Below are 20,261 nucleotides of genomic sequence, written 5' to 3' on the forward strand. Positions count from 1 at the left end.
GTTGTGGAATCGCTTAGCTCTGTCTATAGCATGTTGCTTCCGCTGTTTAGCATGCATGTAGTCCTGAGTTGTAGCTTCACCAGGTTGACACCTCATTTTTAGGTACGCCTGGTGCTGCTCCTGGCATGCTCTTCTACACTCCTCATTGAACCAGGGTTGATCCCCTGGCTTGTTGGTAATGGTAGAGTGAGGAATATGCAGGGCCATGAGGTTACAGATTGTGCTGGAATACAATTCAATTCTGCTGCTGCTGATGGCCCACAGCGCCTCATGGATGCCCAGTTTTGAGCTGCTAGATCTGTTCTGAATCTATCCCATTTAGCACGGTGGTAGTGCCACACAACACGTTGGATGGTGTCCTCAGTGCGAAGACGGGACTTCATCTCCACGAGGACTGTGCGGTGGTCACTCCTACCAATACTGTCATGGACAGATGCATTTGCGACAGGTAGATTGGTGAGGACGAGGTCAAGTAAGTTTTTCCCTCGTGTTGGTTTGCTCACCACCTGCCGCAGGCCCAGTCTAGCAGCTATATCCTTCAGGACTCGGCCAGCTCGGTCAGTAGTGGTGCTACCGAGCCACTCTTGATGATGGACATTGAAGTCCCCCACCCAGAGTACATTTTGTGCCCTTGCTACCCTCAGTGCTTCCTCCAAGTGGTGCTCAACATGGAGGAGGACTCTGAGGGAGGACGGTAGGTGGTAATCAGCAGGAGGTTTCCTTGCCCATGTTTGACCTGATGCCATGAGATTTCATGGGGTCCAGAGTCAATGTTGAGGACTCCCAGGGCCACTCCCTCCTGACTGTATATCACTGTACCGCCACCTCTGGTGGGTCTGTCCTGCCGGTGGGACAGGACATACCCAGGGACGGTGATGGAAGAGTCTGGGACGTTGGCTAAAAGGTATGATTCTGTGAGTATGGCTATGTCAGGCTGTTGCTTGACTAGTCTGTGGGACAGCTCTCCCAATTTTGGCACAAGTCCCCAGATGTTAGTAAGGAGAACCTTGCAGGGTCGACTGGGCTTGGTGTTTTGCCGTTGTCGTGTCTGGTGCCTAGTGGTCCGTCCGGTTTTATTCTTATTATGACTTTTCGTAGCGAGATTTTACAACTGAGTGGCTTGCTAGGCCATTTCAGAGGGCAATTAAGAATCAACCACATTGCTGTGGGTCTGGAGTCACATATAGGCCAGACCGGGTAAGGGCGGCAGGCTTCCTTCCCTGAAGGACATTAGTGAACCAGATGGGTTTTTACGACAATCCGGTAGTTTCATGGCCATCATTACTGATACTAGTATTTTAATTCCAGATTTTTTATTTAATTAATTGAATTTAATTAATTAATTGAATTTAAATTCGCCAGCTGCCGTGGCGGGATTTGAACTCATGACTCTGGATTTTAGTCCAGGCCTCTGGATTACTAGCCCAGTAACATAACCACTATGCTACCGTACCCTCATATCACCATCCTCCTCACTGTTTACTACTCTTCCAAGTTTTGTGTCATCTGCAAATTTTGAAATTGTGCCCTGTGCACCCAAGTCCAAGTCATTAATATATATCAAGAAAAGCAGTGGTCCCAGCACTGACCTCTGGGGAACATCACTGTATACCTCCCTCCAGTCTGAAAAACAACAGTTCACCATTACTCTCTGTTTCCTCTCCATTAGTCAATTCTGTATCCATGTTGCTGCTATCCCCTTTATTCCGTGGGCCACAATCTTGATAATAAGCCTACCATGCGGCACTTTATCAAACACCTTTTGAAAGTTCATATACACCACATCAACTGCATTGCCCTCATCTACCCTCTCTGTTATTTCATCAAAAAACTCTCTCAGGTTAGTTAAACACAATTTGCCTTTAACAAATCCGTGCTGGCTTTCCCTAATCAACCCACCCTCGTCCAAGTGACTGTTAATTCTGTCCCGGATTATCGTTTCTAAAAGTTTCCCCAGCACTGAGGTTAAACTGACTGGCCTATAGTTGCTGGGTTTATCCTTACACCCTTTTTTGAACAAGGGTGTAATATTTGCAATTCTCCAGTCCTCTGGCACCACCCCCATATCTTTCCAGCATTGTCAGCATCTCTATCTTAAGGAATTATTCCCACCCCTTTCAAAACCACAAACATCTCCCTTCTTAAAAAGCCCACCCTCAATCTCCTCCATCTTCACAAACTATCACCCTATCTGCAACCTGCCCTTTCATTCCAAGGCATTCAACAGCTCATGCACAGTGAGAGTTCTTGTTTGAATTGAGATGATGTGTATTGACAGGACTTTTGACTGGGGGGAGAGGGATAGGAGATTTTGCAATTGAATGAGAGCCTGTCCTCAAATTTGAGCTTTGTAGCAGGATCCTAATTGATCGCTTCCTCCACCACTGCAATAACACTTTCTAGTTATAACTCCCCGATTGCAACCCAGCTGAGATTATTTAATTCAGGATAAACTAGGGTTTGAAGCTATGGTCTTCCTGATTTGTATGATTCAGTATTACATTATATGGTGCATATACCCACTTAGCCATTGAGAGAGCAGTGAGAGCCCTTCCTGCAGTAATACTGAGCTTAATGCTTTGACAGCTTATCACTCTTCAATTTTGTCTGCAAAGTCTTCCTCAGATTCTTTTTTTCATCCTTGTGTTCAACATTGGCACAGTCATTGTCCACTGGTTGTTTACTTGAGAAATCATCAATGCCAGTGAGGGCCTCCTCTATAAACTGCTGAGACCCTATCATACTACAAAGGCTTGTCAGTGGACAGTTTCAACAGAGACTGCGCTCTTTCATTAGTCATGACGTGGAGATGCCGGTGATGGACTGGGGTGGACAAATGTAAGGAATCTTACAACACCAGGTTATAGTCCAACAGTTTTATTTGAAAATCACAAGCTTTCGGAGGCGCTCTCCTTCGTCAGGTGAGTGTGGGATTCCATGGAAGGTACCGCATATATAGTCAGAGAATTTAGAGAATTGATAGAGGTATTTAGTGGCCAAGAGCACATTATCTGAGTAAGATGTACTTGCTGACATAAATCTTGAGATACTAAGACTATTTCCACTGGAGCAGAGAAGACAAAGATGACATGTAACAAAAGATTTTAAAATAATGAAGAGTCTTGATAGTGAAAAGGGAAAGAATTTTTCCTCTGCTTAGGAAGCCATTGATGCAGGGTCATTAATTTAAAATGGTTACTAAGAGAGCATGGAGAGATCAGGAGAATTTTTTTCATACTGACAGTTGTTGGAGCACGGAATGGTTGAGGCATAGCCCATTACACCTTTTAAGGCAAAATTAGATAAATATTTGAAGCCGAGGATGATGCAGGGCCACGGGAAGAAATTGGGGAAGTGGAATTAGTTTTGGATTGCTCCAGCATAGAGCAGACACAGACGCAATGGGTTAAATTGCCTCTTTCTGTGCTGTAAACTTCTGTGATTCTGTTTCGGTATCTACTGAATCTTTCTGACATAAGTTTCTATCTTTGTTCTCTGCATTTCCATGTTGTCTTACTGGTTCTTTTTCTTTGTTATGGTTGTACTATGCATATGTGAATCACTATGTACACTATCAATCTCTCTCTCATTTCCACTTACCCCATTTCATCACCTCCACAGTATTACCTTTTCCCCTATCTTCCCAGACCGTCATGAACTGCAGCCAAGAGGGTAGGCAATCTGCTGTTAGAACACCTACAGTGTGGAAAATATATCCAAAGTTATACTTCCCTTCTTTCACCCCCTCTCTCTCTCCTCCTCCTCCTCCCCCCCGCCCCCGGCCCAATGTGGACATGCCTGACTTTTGCTCGGTGCTCCCCTACAACAATGTTCAGGAATTCAGTGCTGTGGAAATTTGCAGAGGGCAATGCACATCAATATCCATGATGCTCTTGCATCCTAGAAGCTTACTTTTGGAATACTAGATGGATACGAGTATTACTGCGTCCCAGCAGAGACCAGTTTTAATCTGCATTCCAAATACTTCACTGTAGCAGTTAGAATTGTCTTCTGACTTTCTGGCAAACAGTTTTACACAGTTAGTGGAGGAGAATAGCTTGCAGAGATACACATCCTGTCAGCTGCTTTAAAGACTAACATTGTCAACAACTGTATAGACTATAACCCATGCTGTGGGATAGGGGTGTGGTTGCAACAGAAGACCTATCAATGGAAAAAAATTGGTTTCAATATAGAAATTGATCCAAATGATGCTCTTTAGTTTCAAAATTCTTGTGGCATGACTTCACCAGCAGCTTCAATCAAGGGAGTGATTCGCTATAACCGATTTAAGGCTACTTTGATGTTCTTTTGTGTGATGCAAAAACCATAAAGGTTTTTGCTTTTGAAAGTAGCTCCTTTAATGAGATATTTCTGAGGAAAATGTATGCCACATTACATCTTCTAAATGAGTACCACAGATCATGCAGTTACTAGAAGTCACTCTCATGATGTTCAGCTTTGATGAATCACTGTGACAGTTCCTTCAGATGATTTAATACCTGTAGCTCTTCCATCTTGTGTATTTTTATCTTTTCTCTATAGTCCACACATCTTCACTTGGCCAAAGGCTGTAACAACATTTGTTGCAAAGGCAGCTCTGCTTCCTTGCAGAGTTAAAAGCAAATAAAAGCCTCTTTGAGAGAAACCGATAAGAAGGGATAAGGGTTGAAGGAAGGAGAGAAACTAGTTGAGGGTGAGGGGGCCTCTTGCCTTGGGAGTTAGCAGATTGAGAGTTTAGGTGAATGACAGTGGAGCATGGGGGAGTCGAGGATATGAGGCTGAGTAGTTCAAAAGGGGATAAGTTAAGCATAGCAGAGGGGGTGAGTGGTTGGATAGGGAATGGGTAGTGGGAAGATGAAGAGGTAGGAGATGTGATCAGGGTGGGGGAAAGCACAAATGATTGGTGGCCCTCACTCCAAATGCAGCTATTCGTGGCTCCTTTTCTTTCTCCCTTCTCTTTTGCCAATCTCTGCTCTTCTATTTCTCTCTTTTTATTGGTTACTTCTAGCTTGGGAGATGTGGGGGGGCATGGCAGTGGGGTCTTCAGGCTGCATTTTACGGTGGCAGGCGTGGGGAAAATGTGGCCTGCAGCCCTCAGCAGCTCCCTTCCCATATCCTCTCTAAGTCTTTGTCACTTCCACGTTATTTATTTGCATTTCCAATATTCCTTCCCATTCCCATCACTCCTCGCTAAAATCTGTTTCCCTTCGCAGAATCCCCACATGTTTTGTATGCTCCCTTCCCTCTTGTTCCCTTACGCCTTCATCCACCACGACCTCACATCCTCCTCACCCCCAAGGATGAGCTGCAAGAGGTCCACCCCCTCTCAAATCCATACCCTCCCCTCCTCCCACATCCATTCAGAGAAATCCTAACATCCCTCCCATTGTAGCATCCAGTTGTTTCTCAAATGATTCCAGGATTTTTTGCCTCCACTGATGAACTGGATTCTTTTTTCCCCTCAGTCTGGTTCAGCAAACACTGAGTCGAATACACCTTTAAAGTTCTACACAACTTTAATAGCAGGTCTTAGTCTGTAGCTTCGATTCAGACTCCTGAGGGAGTCCGGACGATTCTAACAGAATAAGGAGACAAAGACATATACAAAAATTCATACCTTTATACAGATCAATAGGGGTTGGAACATTGTTAACACAAGGGTCAACACCAATCATAAGCTGGGCATAAACTGGCCATGCGAGGTTACCTAATTTCAAGCCAATCACAGGTAGCCCATGGCCTGATCATGCCGCAGTGACAGACACTGATGGATGCATCCTTTTCTTCTCACTAGGAATGTCCCTTTTGGTCTTGCTAAGGTGTTACCAATCTTCAGTAGCTCGCTACATGGAGACACTCAGACCAGACCCTGAAACACATCAAAGACTCTACATTGATAAGACAATTGTAAACAATTTTACAACACCAAGTTATAGTCCAGCAATTTTATTTTAAATTCACAAGCTTTCGGAGGCTTCCCCCTTCGTCAGGTGAACGATGTGAAGCTTCCCCCTTCGTCACCTGACGAAGGGGGAAGCCTCCGAAAGCTTGTGAATTTAAAATAAAATTGCTGGACTATAACTTGGTGTTGTAAAATTGTTTACAATTGTCAACCCCAGTCCATCACCGGCATCTCCACATCATTGATAAGACAATGCAGGCCTGCTGACTACGCAAACATATGGCCTAGCAGGGGGGCGGGCCCCTTTACCAACCTCAGCTACCAACTTATTAACCCTTTCCTAACCATTTTGCATTCTGCTCCTTTGCCACATAGGCATTTTAATACTTTACTGGACACTGACCACACAGGGATTCTCACCACCACAATATCTGGAAGTTTGGGTACAGTGTGTGGAACAATCAGGCCATGCAAGGGGCTCATGTTAAAATGGTTTAGCTTGTAGTTTGTCAATAAACATAGGAGATATTAAAGCTTTAATAAGCTTTATGTTAGATTCTAATAATCTCCTATTCCATAGGGCATCTCAGACTGCTAGTGTTGAAACAATGGTAAATAACACTTGCAATGTGTTTTTATCTTGAAACGCAAAGTACTGGAACATTTTGGTCTTATATATAATCTAACAAATAACGTTTTTAACTCCATGTGTTTGCCAAACCAAAATGTTGCTGTTTAGAATCTCCGACCGAGTCAATGATAAACATATCTAACAGTTTGTTTAGGTGGCCAGTTGTAGGTAAAAAGGAAATTGTACAATATCATAAATGCCCCTTTTATTATAATGCAGCAATTCCTCTGATTCACCATCAACATCACCATAGAATGGTTACAGCACAGAAGGAGGCCATTCGGCCCCACGAGCCCATGCCGGTTCTTTGTAAGAGCAATCCAGTTAACAAAGTGCCACATCAAAGGCTACTACACAAAATAAGAGCTCATGGTGTAGGGGGTAACATATTAGCATGGATAAAGGATTGGTTAGCTAACAGGAAACAGAGAGTAGGCACAAATGGGTCATTTTCAGGTTGGCAAGATGTAACGAGTGGAGTGCCACGGGGATCAGTGCTTGGGCCTCAACTATTTACAATCTATATCAATGACTTGGATGAAGGGACTGAATGTATGGTTGCTAAATTTTCTGATGACACAAAGGTAAGTAGGAAAGTAAGTTGTGAAGAGGACATAAGGAGTCTGCAAAGGGGTATAGATAGGTTAAGTCAGTGGGCAAAAATTTGGCAGATGGAGTATAATGTGGGAAAATGTGAACTTGTCCACTTTGGCAGGAGGAATAACAAAGCAGTGTATTATTTAAATGGAGAGAGCTCTGAGGTACAGAGGGATCTGGGTGTCTTAGTATATGAATCACAAAAGGTTAGTTTGCAGGTACAAAAAATACCAGGATGTGCACCTGAAGAGCCAGGGCTACGGACTAAATGCGGGAAAGTGGGATTAGGCTGGGTGGCTCGTTTCGCAGCCGGCGTGGACACGATGGGCCGAATGGCCTCCTATGCTTTAAATTTTTTATGATTCTATGATTTCTAGGTACAGCAAGTGATTAGGAAGGCAAATGGAATGTTGTCATTCATTGCAAGGGGAATGGAATATAAAAGTAGAGATGTTTTGCTACAGTTTTCAGGGCATTGGTGAGACCACATCTTGACTACTGTGTGCAGTTTTGGCCTCCTTATTTAAGAAAGGACATAATTGCTTTGGAGGCGGTTCAGAGAAGGTTCACTCGACTGATTCCTGGGATGAGGGGGTTATCTTATGAAGAAAGGTTGGATAAGTTGGGCCTGTATACATTGGAGTTTAGAGAATGAGGGATGATCTTATTGAAACATATAAGATCCTGAGGGGACTAGAAGGGGTAGATGCTGAGGGGCCACAGTTTAAAAATAAGGGGTCTCCCATTTAAGACGGAGATGAGGAGAAATTCTTTCTCTGAGGGTCGTAAGTCTGTGGAACTCCCTTCCCCAGAGAGCAGTGGAGGCAGGGTCATTGAATATTTTTAAGGCTGAGTTAGATAGATTCCTGATTAACAAGGGAGTCAAAGGTTATAGTAGGTAGACGGGAAAGTAGGGTTGAGGTCACAATCAGATCAGCCATGATCTTATCAAATGGCAGAGCAGGCTCAAGGGGCCGAATGGCCTACTCCTCTGAATTCGTATGTTCGTGTGTAGTCCCGTCCCCCCGCTCTTTCCCCGTAGCCCTGCAAATTTTTTCCCTTCAAGTATTTATCCAATTCCTTTTTAAAAGCCATGATTGAATCTGCTTCCACCACCCTTTCAGGCAGCGCATTCCAGATCATAACTATTCGCTGCATAAAAAAGTTTTTCCTCGTGTCGCTTTTGGTTCTTTTGCCAATCACCTTAAATCTGTAGCCTCTGGTTCTCGACCCTTCCGCCAATGGGAACAGTTTTTTTTATTTACTTTATCTGAACCCTTCACGATTTTGAAACCATGATAGATATTAAAAAATCTTAGTTCTGTGTGCACCAGGTTCCCACAAGTTGCCCAGAACGCTATTTGAAATTATTTTATCTGCCATTTTTTTTCTCAGTAACTGAAATTTCTAATGTACATTTAAAAATTGTAAAACAATACATACTTCATCATAACACAATTACATTTATCCATTGAATTTTCATTTGTTTTCAATGCCTTTATTGAAGTTTTTACTTCAAGGCCTCAGTCTTTCCCAAAAGCCTGACGTTGATCTGGTATTTTATTACAGTGCTGTGATTCTAAGTTGAATTTGGATGGTGCAATCTGAGCATGTGCAGTTTACCTAATCTCCCATCAGTACCATTCAACCAACTGTATTGATAGAATATTTTCTTTAGCTTTTTGCAATTATTGTTTGAGTTTTTTAAAATCTCTTGAAGAAAAGCTAGAGAACATTTCATAATATTTTTTGAGTGTTGTTGCAAGAGCACCCATCCCAGCAAGTGGAGAATATTCCTAGTCAATGTTGTCCCCCAAAGGTTGTTGATAGTGGGGGATTCGGCAATGCCATTGAATGTGAAAGGGGATGTTCAGGCTCTCCCTTGTTGGAGATGACCATTCCCTGGCACTTGTGTGGCACAATAGTTACCACAGCCGAAACCTGCATATTGTCGAGGCCTTGCAGGTCATGCTGCATGCGGGCATGGACTGCTTCATTATCTGAGGGATTGCGAATGGAGCTGAACACTGTGGTATTGTCTGTGAACAGCCCCACTTCTGACTTTATGATGGAGGGAATGTCATTCATGAAATAGCTGAAGATAGTTGGGCCAAGGATGCTGTCCTGAAAAACTCCTGCAGCGATGTCCTGGGGCTGAGATGATTGGCCTCCAATAATCACAACCAACTTCCTTTGTGCCAGCTGTGACTCTAGCAATGGGAGAGTTTTACCCATGATCCCCGTTGACTTCAGTTTTACCAGTGCTCCTTGGTGACACACTCGGTCGAATGCTGCTTTGATGTCAAGGGCAGTTAGCTCTCACCTCATCTCTGGAATTCAGCTCTTGTATCCGTGTTTGGACCAAGGCTATAATGAGGCCTGGAGCCGAGCGGTCCTGGCAGAATCTAAACTGCGCACTGGTGAGCAGGTTATTGGTGAGTAATTACCACTTGATAACACTATTGATGACTGCTTTCACTTTGCAGATGATTGAGAATAGGCTGATAGGGTGGTAATTGGCTGGGTTGGATTGGCTTACTTTTTGTGGACAGGACACACCTAGGCAATTTTCCACATTGTGGGGTAGATGCCAGTGCTGTAGCTGCACTAATTAGAACAGCTTGGCTAGAGGCGAAGCTAGTTCTAGAGCACAGGTCTTCAGCGCTGCAGCCAAGATGTTGTCGTGGTCTGCAATCTTTGCTGAGTCCAGTGCACTCAGCGGTTTCTCGATATAACGTGAAGTGAATCGAACTGGCTGAAGACTGGCGTCTGTGATGATGGGGATCTCAGGAGGAGGCCAAAAAGGATCATCCACTCGGCACTTCTATCTGAAGCTGGTTGTGAGTGCGTCAGCCCTGTCTTTTGCACTCACGTGCTGGGCTGTACCATCATTGAGGATGGGGATGTTCAAGTAGCATCTTCCTCCTGTTAGCTGCATAATTGTCCACCATCATTCATGACTGGATGTAGCAGGGCTGCGAAGCTTTGACCTGATCGGTTGGTTGTGGGATCGCTTAACTCTGTCTAAAGCATGCTGCTTCTGCTATTCAGCATGCATGTAGTCCTGTATTATAGTTTCACCAGGTTGGCATCTCATTTTCAGGTACTCCTGGTGCTTCTCCTACTCCTGCTCCTATTTCTTATGTTCTTATGTTCTCCCGGCATGCTCTTCTACAGTCCTGATTGAACCAGAGTTGGTCATCTGGCTTGATGGTGATGCCGAGCCATGAGATTACAGATTGTGGTGGAGTACAATTCTGCTGCTACTGATGGCCCACTGTGCCTCATGGATCCTCTTTTTAGAGCTGCTTGATCTGTTCTTAATCTATCCCGCTTAGCACAGTGGAAGTAGCATATGACTTGACGGAGGGTGGCCTCTAATAGCGCGCAAATCACATTAACACCAATGTGCTCGTTAAAAGCGGTGGCGACTGTATTTCTCTTTGAATAACCATCCTGTTTCCACCTCTGGTGTTCCTATCGTCCCAATATCCACCACCTTGTAAAAACTGATGTCAAGTACTTACTGTCCCAGCCATTCCTTCCCTCTCAATTACATGCTTGTCTCTTTTAACTCTTACTAGCTGTTACAAATTCAGGTCTCCAGTTCTCCCCCCACCCCAGTTCAGTGGTGTCAGTTGCTTCCATAAGTGGCCTGGGGGTGGGGGGAGAGGCAAATTACAGCAGATGCTAGAAATCAAACAAAAACAGAAAATGCTGGGAACACTCAACAGGTCAGGCAGCATCTGTAGACAAAACAGACAAGTTAATGTTTCAAGTATGGACTCCCCTAACGAAAGAAGTCTTGGACCAGATTACGAGACAGCTGTGCACGTGGCTTTCCCTGAGCTTTGTTTAGACGATTGTGCTATGTTGTAAAGAATCAGTCTTGCACGTAGGAAATAATTTGTTTCCACATTTCTGATTTTCAAAGGACATGTGGTAGTTTATTTTTAATTATTTTTATCATCCAGAGGCTAGATTTGATATGTGTTGCTATCCTTGCAAACAAACACTGTTCTGTACTTCGTTGTTTGCGCAGCACACTGAAGCTTTGTTTCACAGCAATGAGCCATCCATTATGGAAATACATTATTGCTAGTGAAACACTGCACATTTTAACAATAGACGTCTATATTTTGAATCCCTTTTTCGCTAGTATCTGTTCTGATTGACCAAGCAGAATTCAGTTTTATGTTCAGCATTAAAAAGGTCAACTCATAATTGCAGCCTAAGTAGCTATATGTGCAGCTGCCTTTTGATTTACGTGAAATTATTCAATTCAGTCACACCCTTGAGTATGAGTTTGGAACTTGAATTCATCACTATGGTTAAAATTAGACTTTTTTCAAGTTTTGCAGACACTTTTCTCCACCTACGGAGCCGATGTTTGTTGCAGTGCTGATTAATGCTTTAGTCATTAGTGCTTTGTAAAAGTAATTTAGTAAAACCTGACTACAATGAATATTGACCGCTTAACTCGGGAACAGCAGTAAATTTGTGACCTATAATTTCCATTCCTTCTGTATAAATATTTTGACTACCTACCAATCTTAGCTAGAAATTTACTGAACTGTGTTTTGGGGCTCTACTTGGTTTCTATTGTTAAATAAGCATTCTTTCAAGATGGTAGACAGGCAACGCTAGAGACAATTGAGGCACAGCTCACATAACATTACTTACTCTGCCCAGCTAGTGGAGCTGAATGTCATCAGCATACATGTGGAACCAGACTCCATGGGGGAAAAATTGGATAGCACTAGCCTGCTGGTGCGAACTGGGCGCAGGGAACGATCCCCGCGCTGGAACATTTTGGCCCGATCAAAATTGGACTTTGGGCCTCATTTAAATTAGACCACCGAAGTGTGCGTCCCCAGACAATTCGCCGACGAAGCTGAAATCAATTTGGGCCGCTGCAACGCCTGCAGTGGCCCTCGGGTAGGTCTTGAGGGGAGGGGGGTGGTGGAGGGAGGCAGTCGGGCGCAAAATGTGCGGGCGGTGGTCTTTGGGAGCAAAGGGAGGATCATTCTTGCTCCTCCTGGCTCCACATTAAGGTTTTTTTACAAAGTTTACTTTTGTGGTGGCAGCCTTCAGTGGTCCCCTTAAGGACTGCTGGTTACGCCGCATGTAGACCAGGTTATACTGAACACAGTGCCGTACAGTGTCAAGATAGATCATTTTTACCTTGAGGACAGTCATGTGATGTATTGCTTCAGTAAATTTGCTGTGTACGACTACAAGCAAACAAATCACTGTTGTGTTTAGCCTGCAGCAGTGCCATGATAAACATACAAAATTGCACCTCAGGCCCTCGACTACGCATTAGCAATGCCAGTTATGTAAAGATAGTATATCTGACCTGTGTTTTATCTAGCATATCCACACTTCATTACGCATGGCAAAACCGTCTTTTTTTTTAAGAAAAAAAAGTTGTTCACTTAATATTGGGTACTTCAAACCTGCAGCCTGAAACTGCAAACATTTTCTAATATGCATAGTTCCCTCAGCAAACAACAATTAAACTCTGATTGACCTGAGACTGTTTACTTAACAACAGTTGGACTTTGTGGCCTTAAGGGGCGTAGCTGCACCTTAGCATAAGAATAATACATTTGCATTACATGACAGAGCTACTGTCTTTTTTAAAAAAACAGCATGGCATTAAAATTAACTTAAGAAATGCCATGGGAGATTCACTGGAGAAAATAAAGAGGGAATTGCATCTATCAACAGACTGATATTTCTTTACATGAATTGTTTAAATGTTCCATAAGTAAGTTAAGTGCATTGTAACTGTACATTTTCTCTTTGATGCAAGGTCTTTATTACTTGCTGAAATTGAAAAGGAAGAGAAGGAAAAGGATTGGTACTATGCACAGCTTCAAAATCTCACTAAGAGGATTGATACTCTCCCTCTCACAGAAAATGTAAGTTAAGATGAATTTCTGCTGCTTATTTTTCCATAAAGTAATTGATTATATAGATAGGAATATGTAATTTTATAAGTGTTTCTGTATTTTGTTAGAATCATAGAATAGTTACAGCACAGAGGAAGCCACTCGGCCCATCGAATCTGTGCCGGCTCTTTGTAAGAGAATTCCAGTCAGCCCCATTCCCCCGCTTCTTCCCTGTAGTCCTGCAAATTTTTTCCCTTCAAGTATTTATCCAATTCCTTTTTGGAAGCCACAATTGAATCTGCATCCACCACCCTTTCAGGCAGCGCATTCCAGATCATAACTACTCACTGCGTAAAAAAGTTTTTCCCAATGTGGCCTTAGATTCTTCTGCCAATCACCTTAAATCTGTGTTCTCTGGATCTCAACCCTTTCGCCAATGGGAACAGTTCCTCTCTACTTACTTTATCTAAATCCTTCATTAATTTGAATGCTTCTATCAAATTTCCTCTTAACCTTCTCTGCTCTAAGGAGAACAACCCCAGCTTCTCCGGCCTATCCACGTAACTGAAGTTCCTCATCCCTGGAACCATTCTAGTAAATCTTTTCTGCACCCTCTCTCAGGCCCTCACATCCCTCCTAAAGTGTGGTGCCCAGAATTGGACACCATACTCCAGTTGTGGCCGAACCAGTGTTTTATAAAGGTTCAACGTAACTTCCTTGCTTTTGTACTCTATGCCCCTATTTATAAAGCGCAGGACCCCGTATGCTTTTTTAACCGCTTTCTCAACCTGTCCTGCTACCTTCAAAGATTTGTACACGTTTACCCCCAGGTCTCTCTCTTCCTGCACCCTCTTTAGATTTGTACCATTTAGTTTATATTGCCTCTCCTCATTCTTCCTGCCAAAATGTATCACTTCGCACTTCTCTGCGTTAAAGTTCATCTGCCTTGTGCCAATTTACCTCTTGAAATTACTATCCTCCTCATTGTTTACTACGCTTCCAAGTTTTGTGCCTTCTGCAAATTTGGAAATTGTGCCCTGTACACCCAAGTCCAAGTCATTAATATATATCAAAAAAAGCAGTGGTCCTTGTGCCGACCACTGGGGAACATCACTGTATACCTTCCTCCAGTCCAAAAAACACCTCTTATTTCCTTTTTCACTTCTCTGTACTTTTTATATTCAACCTGGTTCTCACTTGTATTGTCAACCTGACATCAACCAGATGTAATATATTTGGGTTTTCAAAAAACCTTTGATAAGGTACCACATTGTAGACTCATGGCTAAGCTCAGAGAATGTGGAGTCGGGACAGGTAGCAGAATGGATAGCAGGCTGGCTACCAAACAGAAACAGAGAGTAGGGGTTAAGGGTAGCTACTCAGACTGGCAAAAGGTGGGAAAAGGTGTACCATAGGGATCGGTGCTGGGACCATTGTTGTTCACAATTTACATTAACAATTTGGATTCGGGAATCGGAAGTACAATTTCAAATTTTGTGGATGACACCAAATTTGGGGGTGTAGTTAATACAAAGGAAGAACACGGCAAAATGCAAGAGGAGATTAATAAACTTGCAGAATGGGCATATAATTGGCAAATGAATTTCAATATAGATAACTGAGGTGGTGCATTTTTGTAGGAAGAACAAGGAGGCCACAAACTGCTTGAATAATAAGAGTCTAAAAAGGCAAATCGAACACTAGGGTTCATTTCTAGAGGGATAGAATTGAAAAGCAAAAGTTTTATGCTAAACTTGTGTAGAAACTTGGTTAGACCACGTTTGAAGTATTGTGCACAGTTCTGGTCCCCATGTTATAGAAAGGATGTAGAAGCATTGGATGGGGTGCAAAAAAGATTCACAAGGATGATACCGGAACTGAGAGGATATTCTTATCAGGAAAGGCTGAACATGCTGGGGCTCTTTTCTCTAGAAAAGAGAAGGCTGAGGGGTGAACGCATAGAGATCTTTAAGATAGGGTTTGATAGGGTAGACGTAGAAAAAATGTTTCCACTTGTGGGCGAGTCCAAAACTGGAGATCATAAATATAAAATAGTCGCTAATAAATCCTATAGGGAATTCAGGAGAAACTTCTTTACCCAGTGAGTGGTATGAATGTGGAACTTGCTACCACAAGGAGTACTTGAGGCAAATAGCATAGATGCATTTAAGGGGAAGCTAGATAAGCACATGAGGGAAAAAGGAATACAAGGGTATCCTGATAGGATTCGATGAAGTAGGCGAATCATGTGGACCATAAACGCCAGTTGGGCCAAATGGCCTGTTTCTGTGCTGTAGTTTTGATGTAACTCAATGATGTTGGCAATGAAATCTAATGGATTTTGTAAGTTTTTTAAAAAGCTTTAAAACTTATGATTTTTAAATTCCACATAGTGCCCAAAGCTTTCTTGAGTATGGCATTGGCTTTCTATTATTTAGATGTCAGACATGAAAGATTCAAGTTGTTGCTGTTTGAACATATTAATTTTTTTAAATGAACCAATTGTGCACCAAAAGTTTAAATTCATTACTAAATTATCTTTTTCCCTTTAAAAGATTTTATTTTTATTTAAATGCAATCAAACTTTCTTATATCTATTGGGAATTTATAATGTTTGTGGAGCCAGAGTGTTTCGAGTCCATTATCTCCTTGGAAACTGTAATTATATTGATTGGCCATTTTTGGACAGTTTTCCCTGCAGACAGACATGACAAGAAGGCAGTTAGAGTATGAAGCACGGCAAATTCGATCTGCAATGGAAGAACAACTGGGAACATGTCAAGATATGGAGAAGCGAGCTCAGGTAGTATCAAAATTGTGCAATTTAAAGGAATATTGTGATGTTTCAATATAGAATAATTAACAATAAATATGAAAATAACAGAAAAAAACACTGCTCAAAAATAATGGATCTGTGAATTTCTCCTCATGAAGGAATTGAACAAATTGCTTTTTAGTGATTTCCTGTATCATTCAACGACTGGAGTATTATTTTAAATTATAATCTGAAGATAAATTTTCAACCGCCTTGGAAAGAAAAGGAAGTTAATATTGGGCACATAAAGTTTAAACTATGTTTTGTGATGGTAAAATAGTCATAGATTTCAAAGTCTAATTCTGTTGCACCCTTTTTGCTCTTTTGTAAGGAGTAAAAGGTCAGTTCTATAAATGTAAAGTTTTGCATCCAATCAAGAACATTAATATGCAAAAATTGGAAATATTGCTGTAATGCAGCTTTAACAGGCTAGGTGAGAAGGTTCCCTTTTCTAACTTTAGTTCATCCTAATGCAGATGAGAGTAGTACGGATTCAGCAAATAGAGAAGGATATGCTTCGTTTGAGACAGCATTTACAGTCCCAAGCAACAGAAACTGAGGTCAGTTTGTCTTTTACTATTTGTTATTTAGCTTTGAAATTATGAATTTATTCAAAGCATTGCTGGCTTTTAGAGCAAGGCATGTTTCATTCCATAAATAATCTAATCAGGAAAAGTCCCATTTTGGATCCCTGGTTTGTACAGGTACCTATTGTCAGCTGGGGCAGCAGCATGGAGCTACAAGGTTTCAGCATCTCTGCAAATTTGAAAAAAATGTTTTTGTGCATCAAACTGTAAACTGTCTACTTAGTACTCCAATGGTATTTTTTTTCTGAAACTAACGGAAATGTTTGAGGGAAATAAAATATTTTGTGTATTCCAGAAGGAACACAATTAACTTTGTCTTTGGGAGATATTGCACAAATACAAATGACAGCTGCATTATATAATTCTTCCTATAAGTTTACTATCGACTTCCAGGATTTACCCTGAATCCCCACCATCTTGAGCTTAACTTGCAGCCTTTCATACAGAACATGGACAAATGTGTTTTGGCTTTTAGACCTCAGTACTAAAAAATAACAAGCTAACAGGCTGACAACATTGTGATTGTCTAGTGTATCTCAAAAATAAAGTTAACTATTTTGGTTCGGCAATACACAGAATACTTTTTACTCAAACATCACAAGGTTAGTTAGGTCTGTTAAAACTAAACCATGATGATGGAACTTGGAGTCAAGCTTGTAAAAGGCAAATTTAGAACTAATGTCAGGACCTTCTTCACACAAGGAGTGATATGGGGAGAGGAAAAAAAACGTTTTGCATTGTATAAGCTGATTCAATCAGGACAGTACTACTGGGGTAAGAAGCATAAAAAGTAGGGCTCCAGTTCACTATCTGGTGACCTCTTCTGAAAAGTGCACATGTATGAATGCTGAGTGAGGACAGGATTGGACTAATCTTTTAAGGCTCCCTCAGTCAAGTAGTCTGCCAAGATTCACAATCTTAGGTTATACATGAAGCCCTGTGAGCAAGGTATTAGAGAGCTGCGGGTACTTGTGGGAATGCAGCTCACCGTTAGTCACAACCTACAGGAGAGGAAAGATGGAGAGAAATTTGGAGGACAGGGTCGAGTTCCCTCTTTATGCATTGGGTTTTGATAGAGACGGGTGTTCAGAACTATTCACGTTGGCCATCTGTATGGAACAATGCATCTCAATAATTTAAAACTTAATTTTTGGATTTTTATCAAACACAGTTTCATCATCTGGCTCCTTTAGAAAATAGGCACACCTGGATTGAATCTGGGGATTAATCTATATGGGGTAAAATTTACGCCCAGAGACACACGTGATCAGGGCATAATGCAAATACCCAGTGTAAATATGACTACACTGCACCCGAGTTTCCCTGCTCTTTTACACCCGTTTATCGATCCCTACGTCTGAACGCATGTCGACTCATTAGCCTGGGGACGTAGCCATTATAAAGGGCCATACACACAAATTTCCTGCAATTACACTGTTTCTAAATGGGTCTAAAATTAAGCCCAGCATTTTAGCTGCAGCAGGAAATGAAATTAACTCTTCTGATTTCTGGTGTTTTTTTTCAGATTGATATGGTCATATCATAGATGCAATCAGGTGAATCTATGTGATGTTTAAAACATGTCAGCTAAGGAAGGTGCTCTGTCAAGTGACTATATTTTTCAGGAACTCTGAAGCACAACAGCACCCAGACAAGTAAACACTGCACTGCACGGGTTAAAATAATGTGACCACCTCTGGGAATAGCATACTTTTAAAAATGATTTGCAAAGACAGCATTTATTTCTGCCAATCATAATGGGCTGTTTTCCATTTTTCCTTTGAATCATATGTGTTTGCTGTTTATAGAAGTAGAGTGAGTCTGATATATTCAGAAGGTTGCCTTTCTATCATGCCTGGCGCAGCTGTAAAATCACAAGAAACCCCTGGAGTTTCATAGTATGTTAGCATCAGTTACCTGAATAGGTTTATGGACTTGGTAGTCCATTTTTTAAATGTTCAGATTTATTTCAGCTCCAATAAGATAGAAAGAAAGACTTGCATTTATATAGCATCTTTCAGGACCTTAGGATGTCCCAAAGTGCTTTACAGCTGATGAATTATTTTTATGAAGTGTAGTCATTGTTGTAATGTATGAAACTCGACAGCCAATTTGTGCACAGCAAGGTCTCACAAACAGCAATGTGATGAAGACCAGATACTCCGTTTTAGTGTTGTTGGTTGAGGGATAAATATTGGCCAGGACACCCGGGAGAATTCCCCTGCTCTTCTTCAAATGGGATCTTTGACGTCCACCTGAGAGGACGGACGGGGCCTTGGTTTAAAGTCTCATCTGAAAGACGGCACCTCTGACAGTGGAACACTCCTTCAGTAGAGAAGGTGTTTCGACTTGTGGGGGAGACCAGAACTCGAGGCCATAAATATAAGGTAGTCACTAATAAATTCAATAGGGAATTTAGGAGAAACTTCTTTATTCAGAGAGTGGTTAGAATGTGGAATTCTCTACCACAAGGAGTAGTGGAGGTGACTAGCATAGATGCATTTAAGGGGAAACTTGATAAACACACGAGGGAGAAAGGAATAGAAGGATATGCTGATAGGGTTAGATGAAGTAGGGAGGGAGGAGGCTCATGTGGAGCATAAAGACTGGCATGGACCTATTGGGCCGAATGGAATATACTGCACTGGAATGTCAGCCTAGATTATGTGCTCAAGTCTCTGGAGTGGGACTTGAACCCACGACCTTCTGACTAAGGCGAGATTGCTACCCACTGAGCCATGGCTGACAATAAGTAGTGAATGCTTTTAATTATGATATTCAACATGTTTTTCTTTTTACTTTGTTGCATTTTTTAAACCTTAGGCATAAGTCGTCCTCCTGATAGACAACTGCTCCCAAAGAATCCTTTTAAGAACATATATTTTTAATGGCACTCTGTCTAAAATGGATGCACTAAAAAGGAAAAATGCTTCTGTCTGCCCTGCGGCTACTTTGTTTTTTTATTTTACAGTGTGAGCTATTCAATGAGTAGGAGCTTATTGGCTCTAGATTTTCAGGATGTTTGTCATGTGACCAAATGCTCTGAGAGCTGCTTCGTGTATTCTCATCCACCCTCGGAGGATTTTTTTCTTCCTGTCATTTTAACAGCACAGTTAGAAAAGGACTGTAGCTTTCTGAGCACATCCTTTGTGTCTGTATTGCGATACACTGCTAAATCTCAGTGGACGTCCTTTACTTTCATCATGTCATGTCACTGAGGGGGATGGTGCTTGCTGCTGATCACTAAGGCCAGAGGTTAAGGAGTAAAGCAGCAAGGACAGTTCCATTGCAGAGATGCAGCATGGAGGCGTAGAAGGCTTAAAAATTTCTCACATTTCTCCTCGTCTATGTTCTAAATTTAATGGCACGGCTATTCTTCAAACAGAAGTCATCGCAAAATAAACATGAACAAACAGTGTCACATGATGCAGAAGGACCAATTGATTGTCAAGAAACAACAGAAACCAGCATGGGTACTACAGGGAATGGGCAGGTGAGGAAATTTTCAATTTTGTACATATTAAGAAATAGATCATTGAAGATGTATTGCAGCAAAACAGATATAGTTTGGTGCATTTCTTATAAAGGGATGTGTTTATATATATATAATATAGAGAGAGAAAGGGAAGTAAAATAGCCTTGATGATTTGGCTTAATCCTCTGCACATTGAAGAGGTTGTTTGTTCAAGTAAATACATTTTCCATAATATTGTTAAATGCAATTTCAGAGAAAAGTTATATTTGCTTATATTTTATCAGTATATTTTATAATATTTTATATTATATCAGTACTAGGAACACTTTGGGCATGTGTGCATTTATTACAGAC

At 41.7% G+C, this 20,261-nt stretch overlaps 1 protein-coding gene across 7 annotated transcripts in view; it reads left to right on the forward strand.

Annotated features, from left to right (window-relative positions):
* The window catches only part of apc (APC regulator of WNT signaling pathway), a 264,075-nt gene that overhangs the window by 198,177 nt on the left and 45,637 nt on the right, over positions 1-20,261 (forward strand). For all 7 annotated transcript variants that reach the window (XM_067982952.1, XM_067982956.1, XM_067982957.1 and 4 more), the window contains 4 exons: positions 12,952-13,060; positions 15,720-15,833; positions 16,322-16,405; positions 19,818-19,925. In XM_067982952.1, coding sequence (XP_067839053.1) covers positions 12,952-13,060; positions 15,720-15,833; positions 16,322-16,405; positions 19,818-19,925 — 415 coding nt within the window. The remainder of the gene's footprint in view (positions 1-12,951; positions 13,061-15,719; positions 15,834-16,321; positions 16,406-19,817; positions 19,926-20,261) is intronic.

This window comes from Heptranchias perlo, chromosome 4 (genome assembly GCF_035084215.1).
Source record: "Heptranchias perlo isolate sHepPer1 chromosome 4, sHepPer1.hap1, whole genome shotgun sequence".
Lineage (NCBI taxonomy): Eukaryota > Metazoa > Chordata > Chondrichthyes > Hexanchiformes > Hexanchidae > Heptranchias > Heptranchias perlo.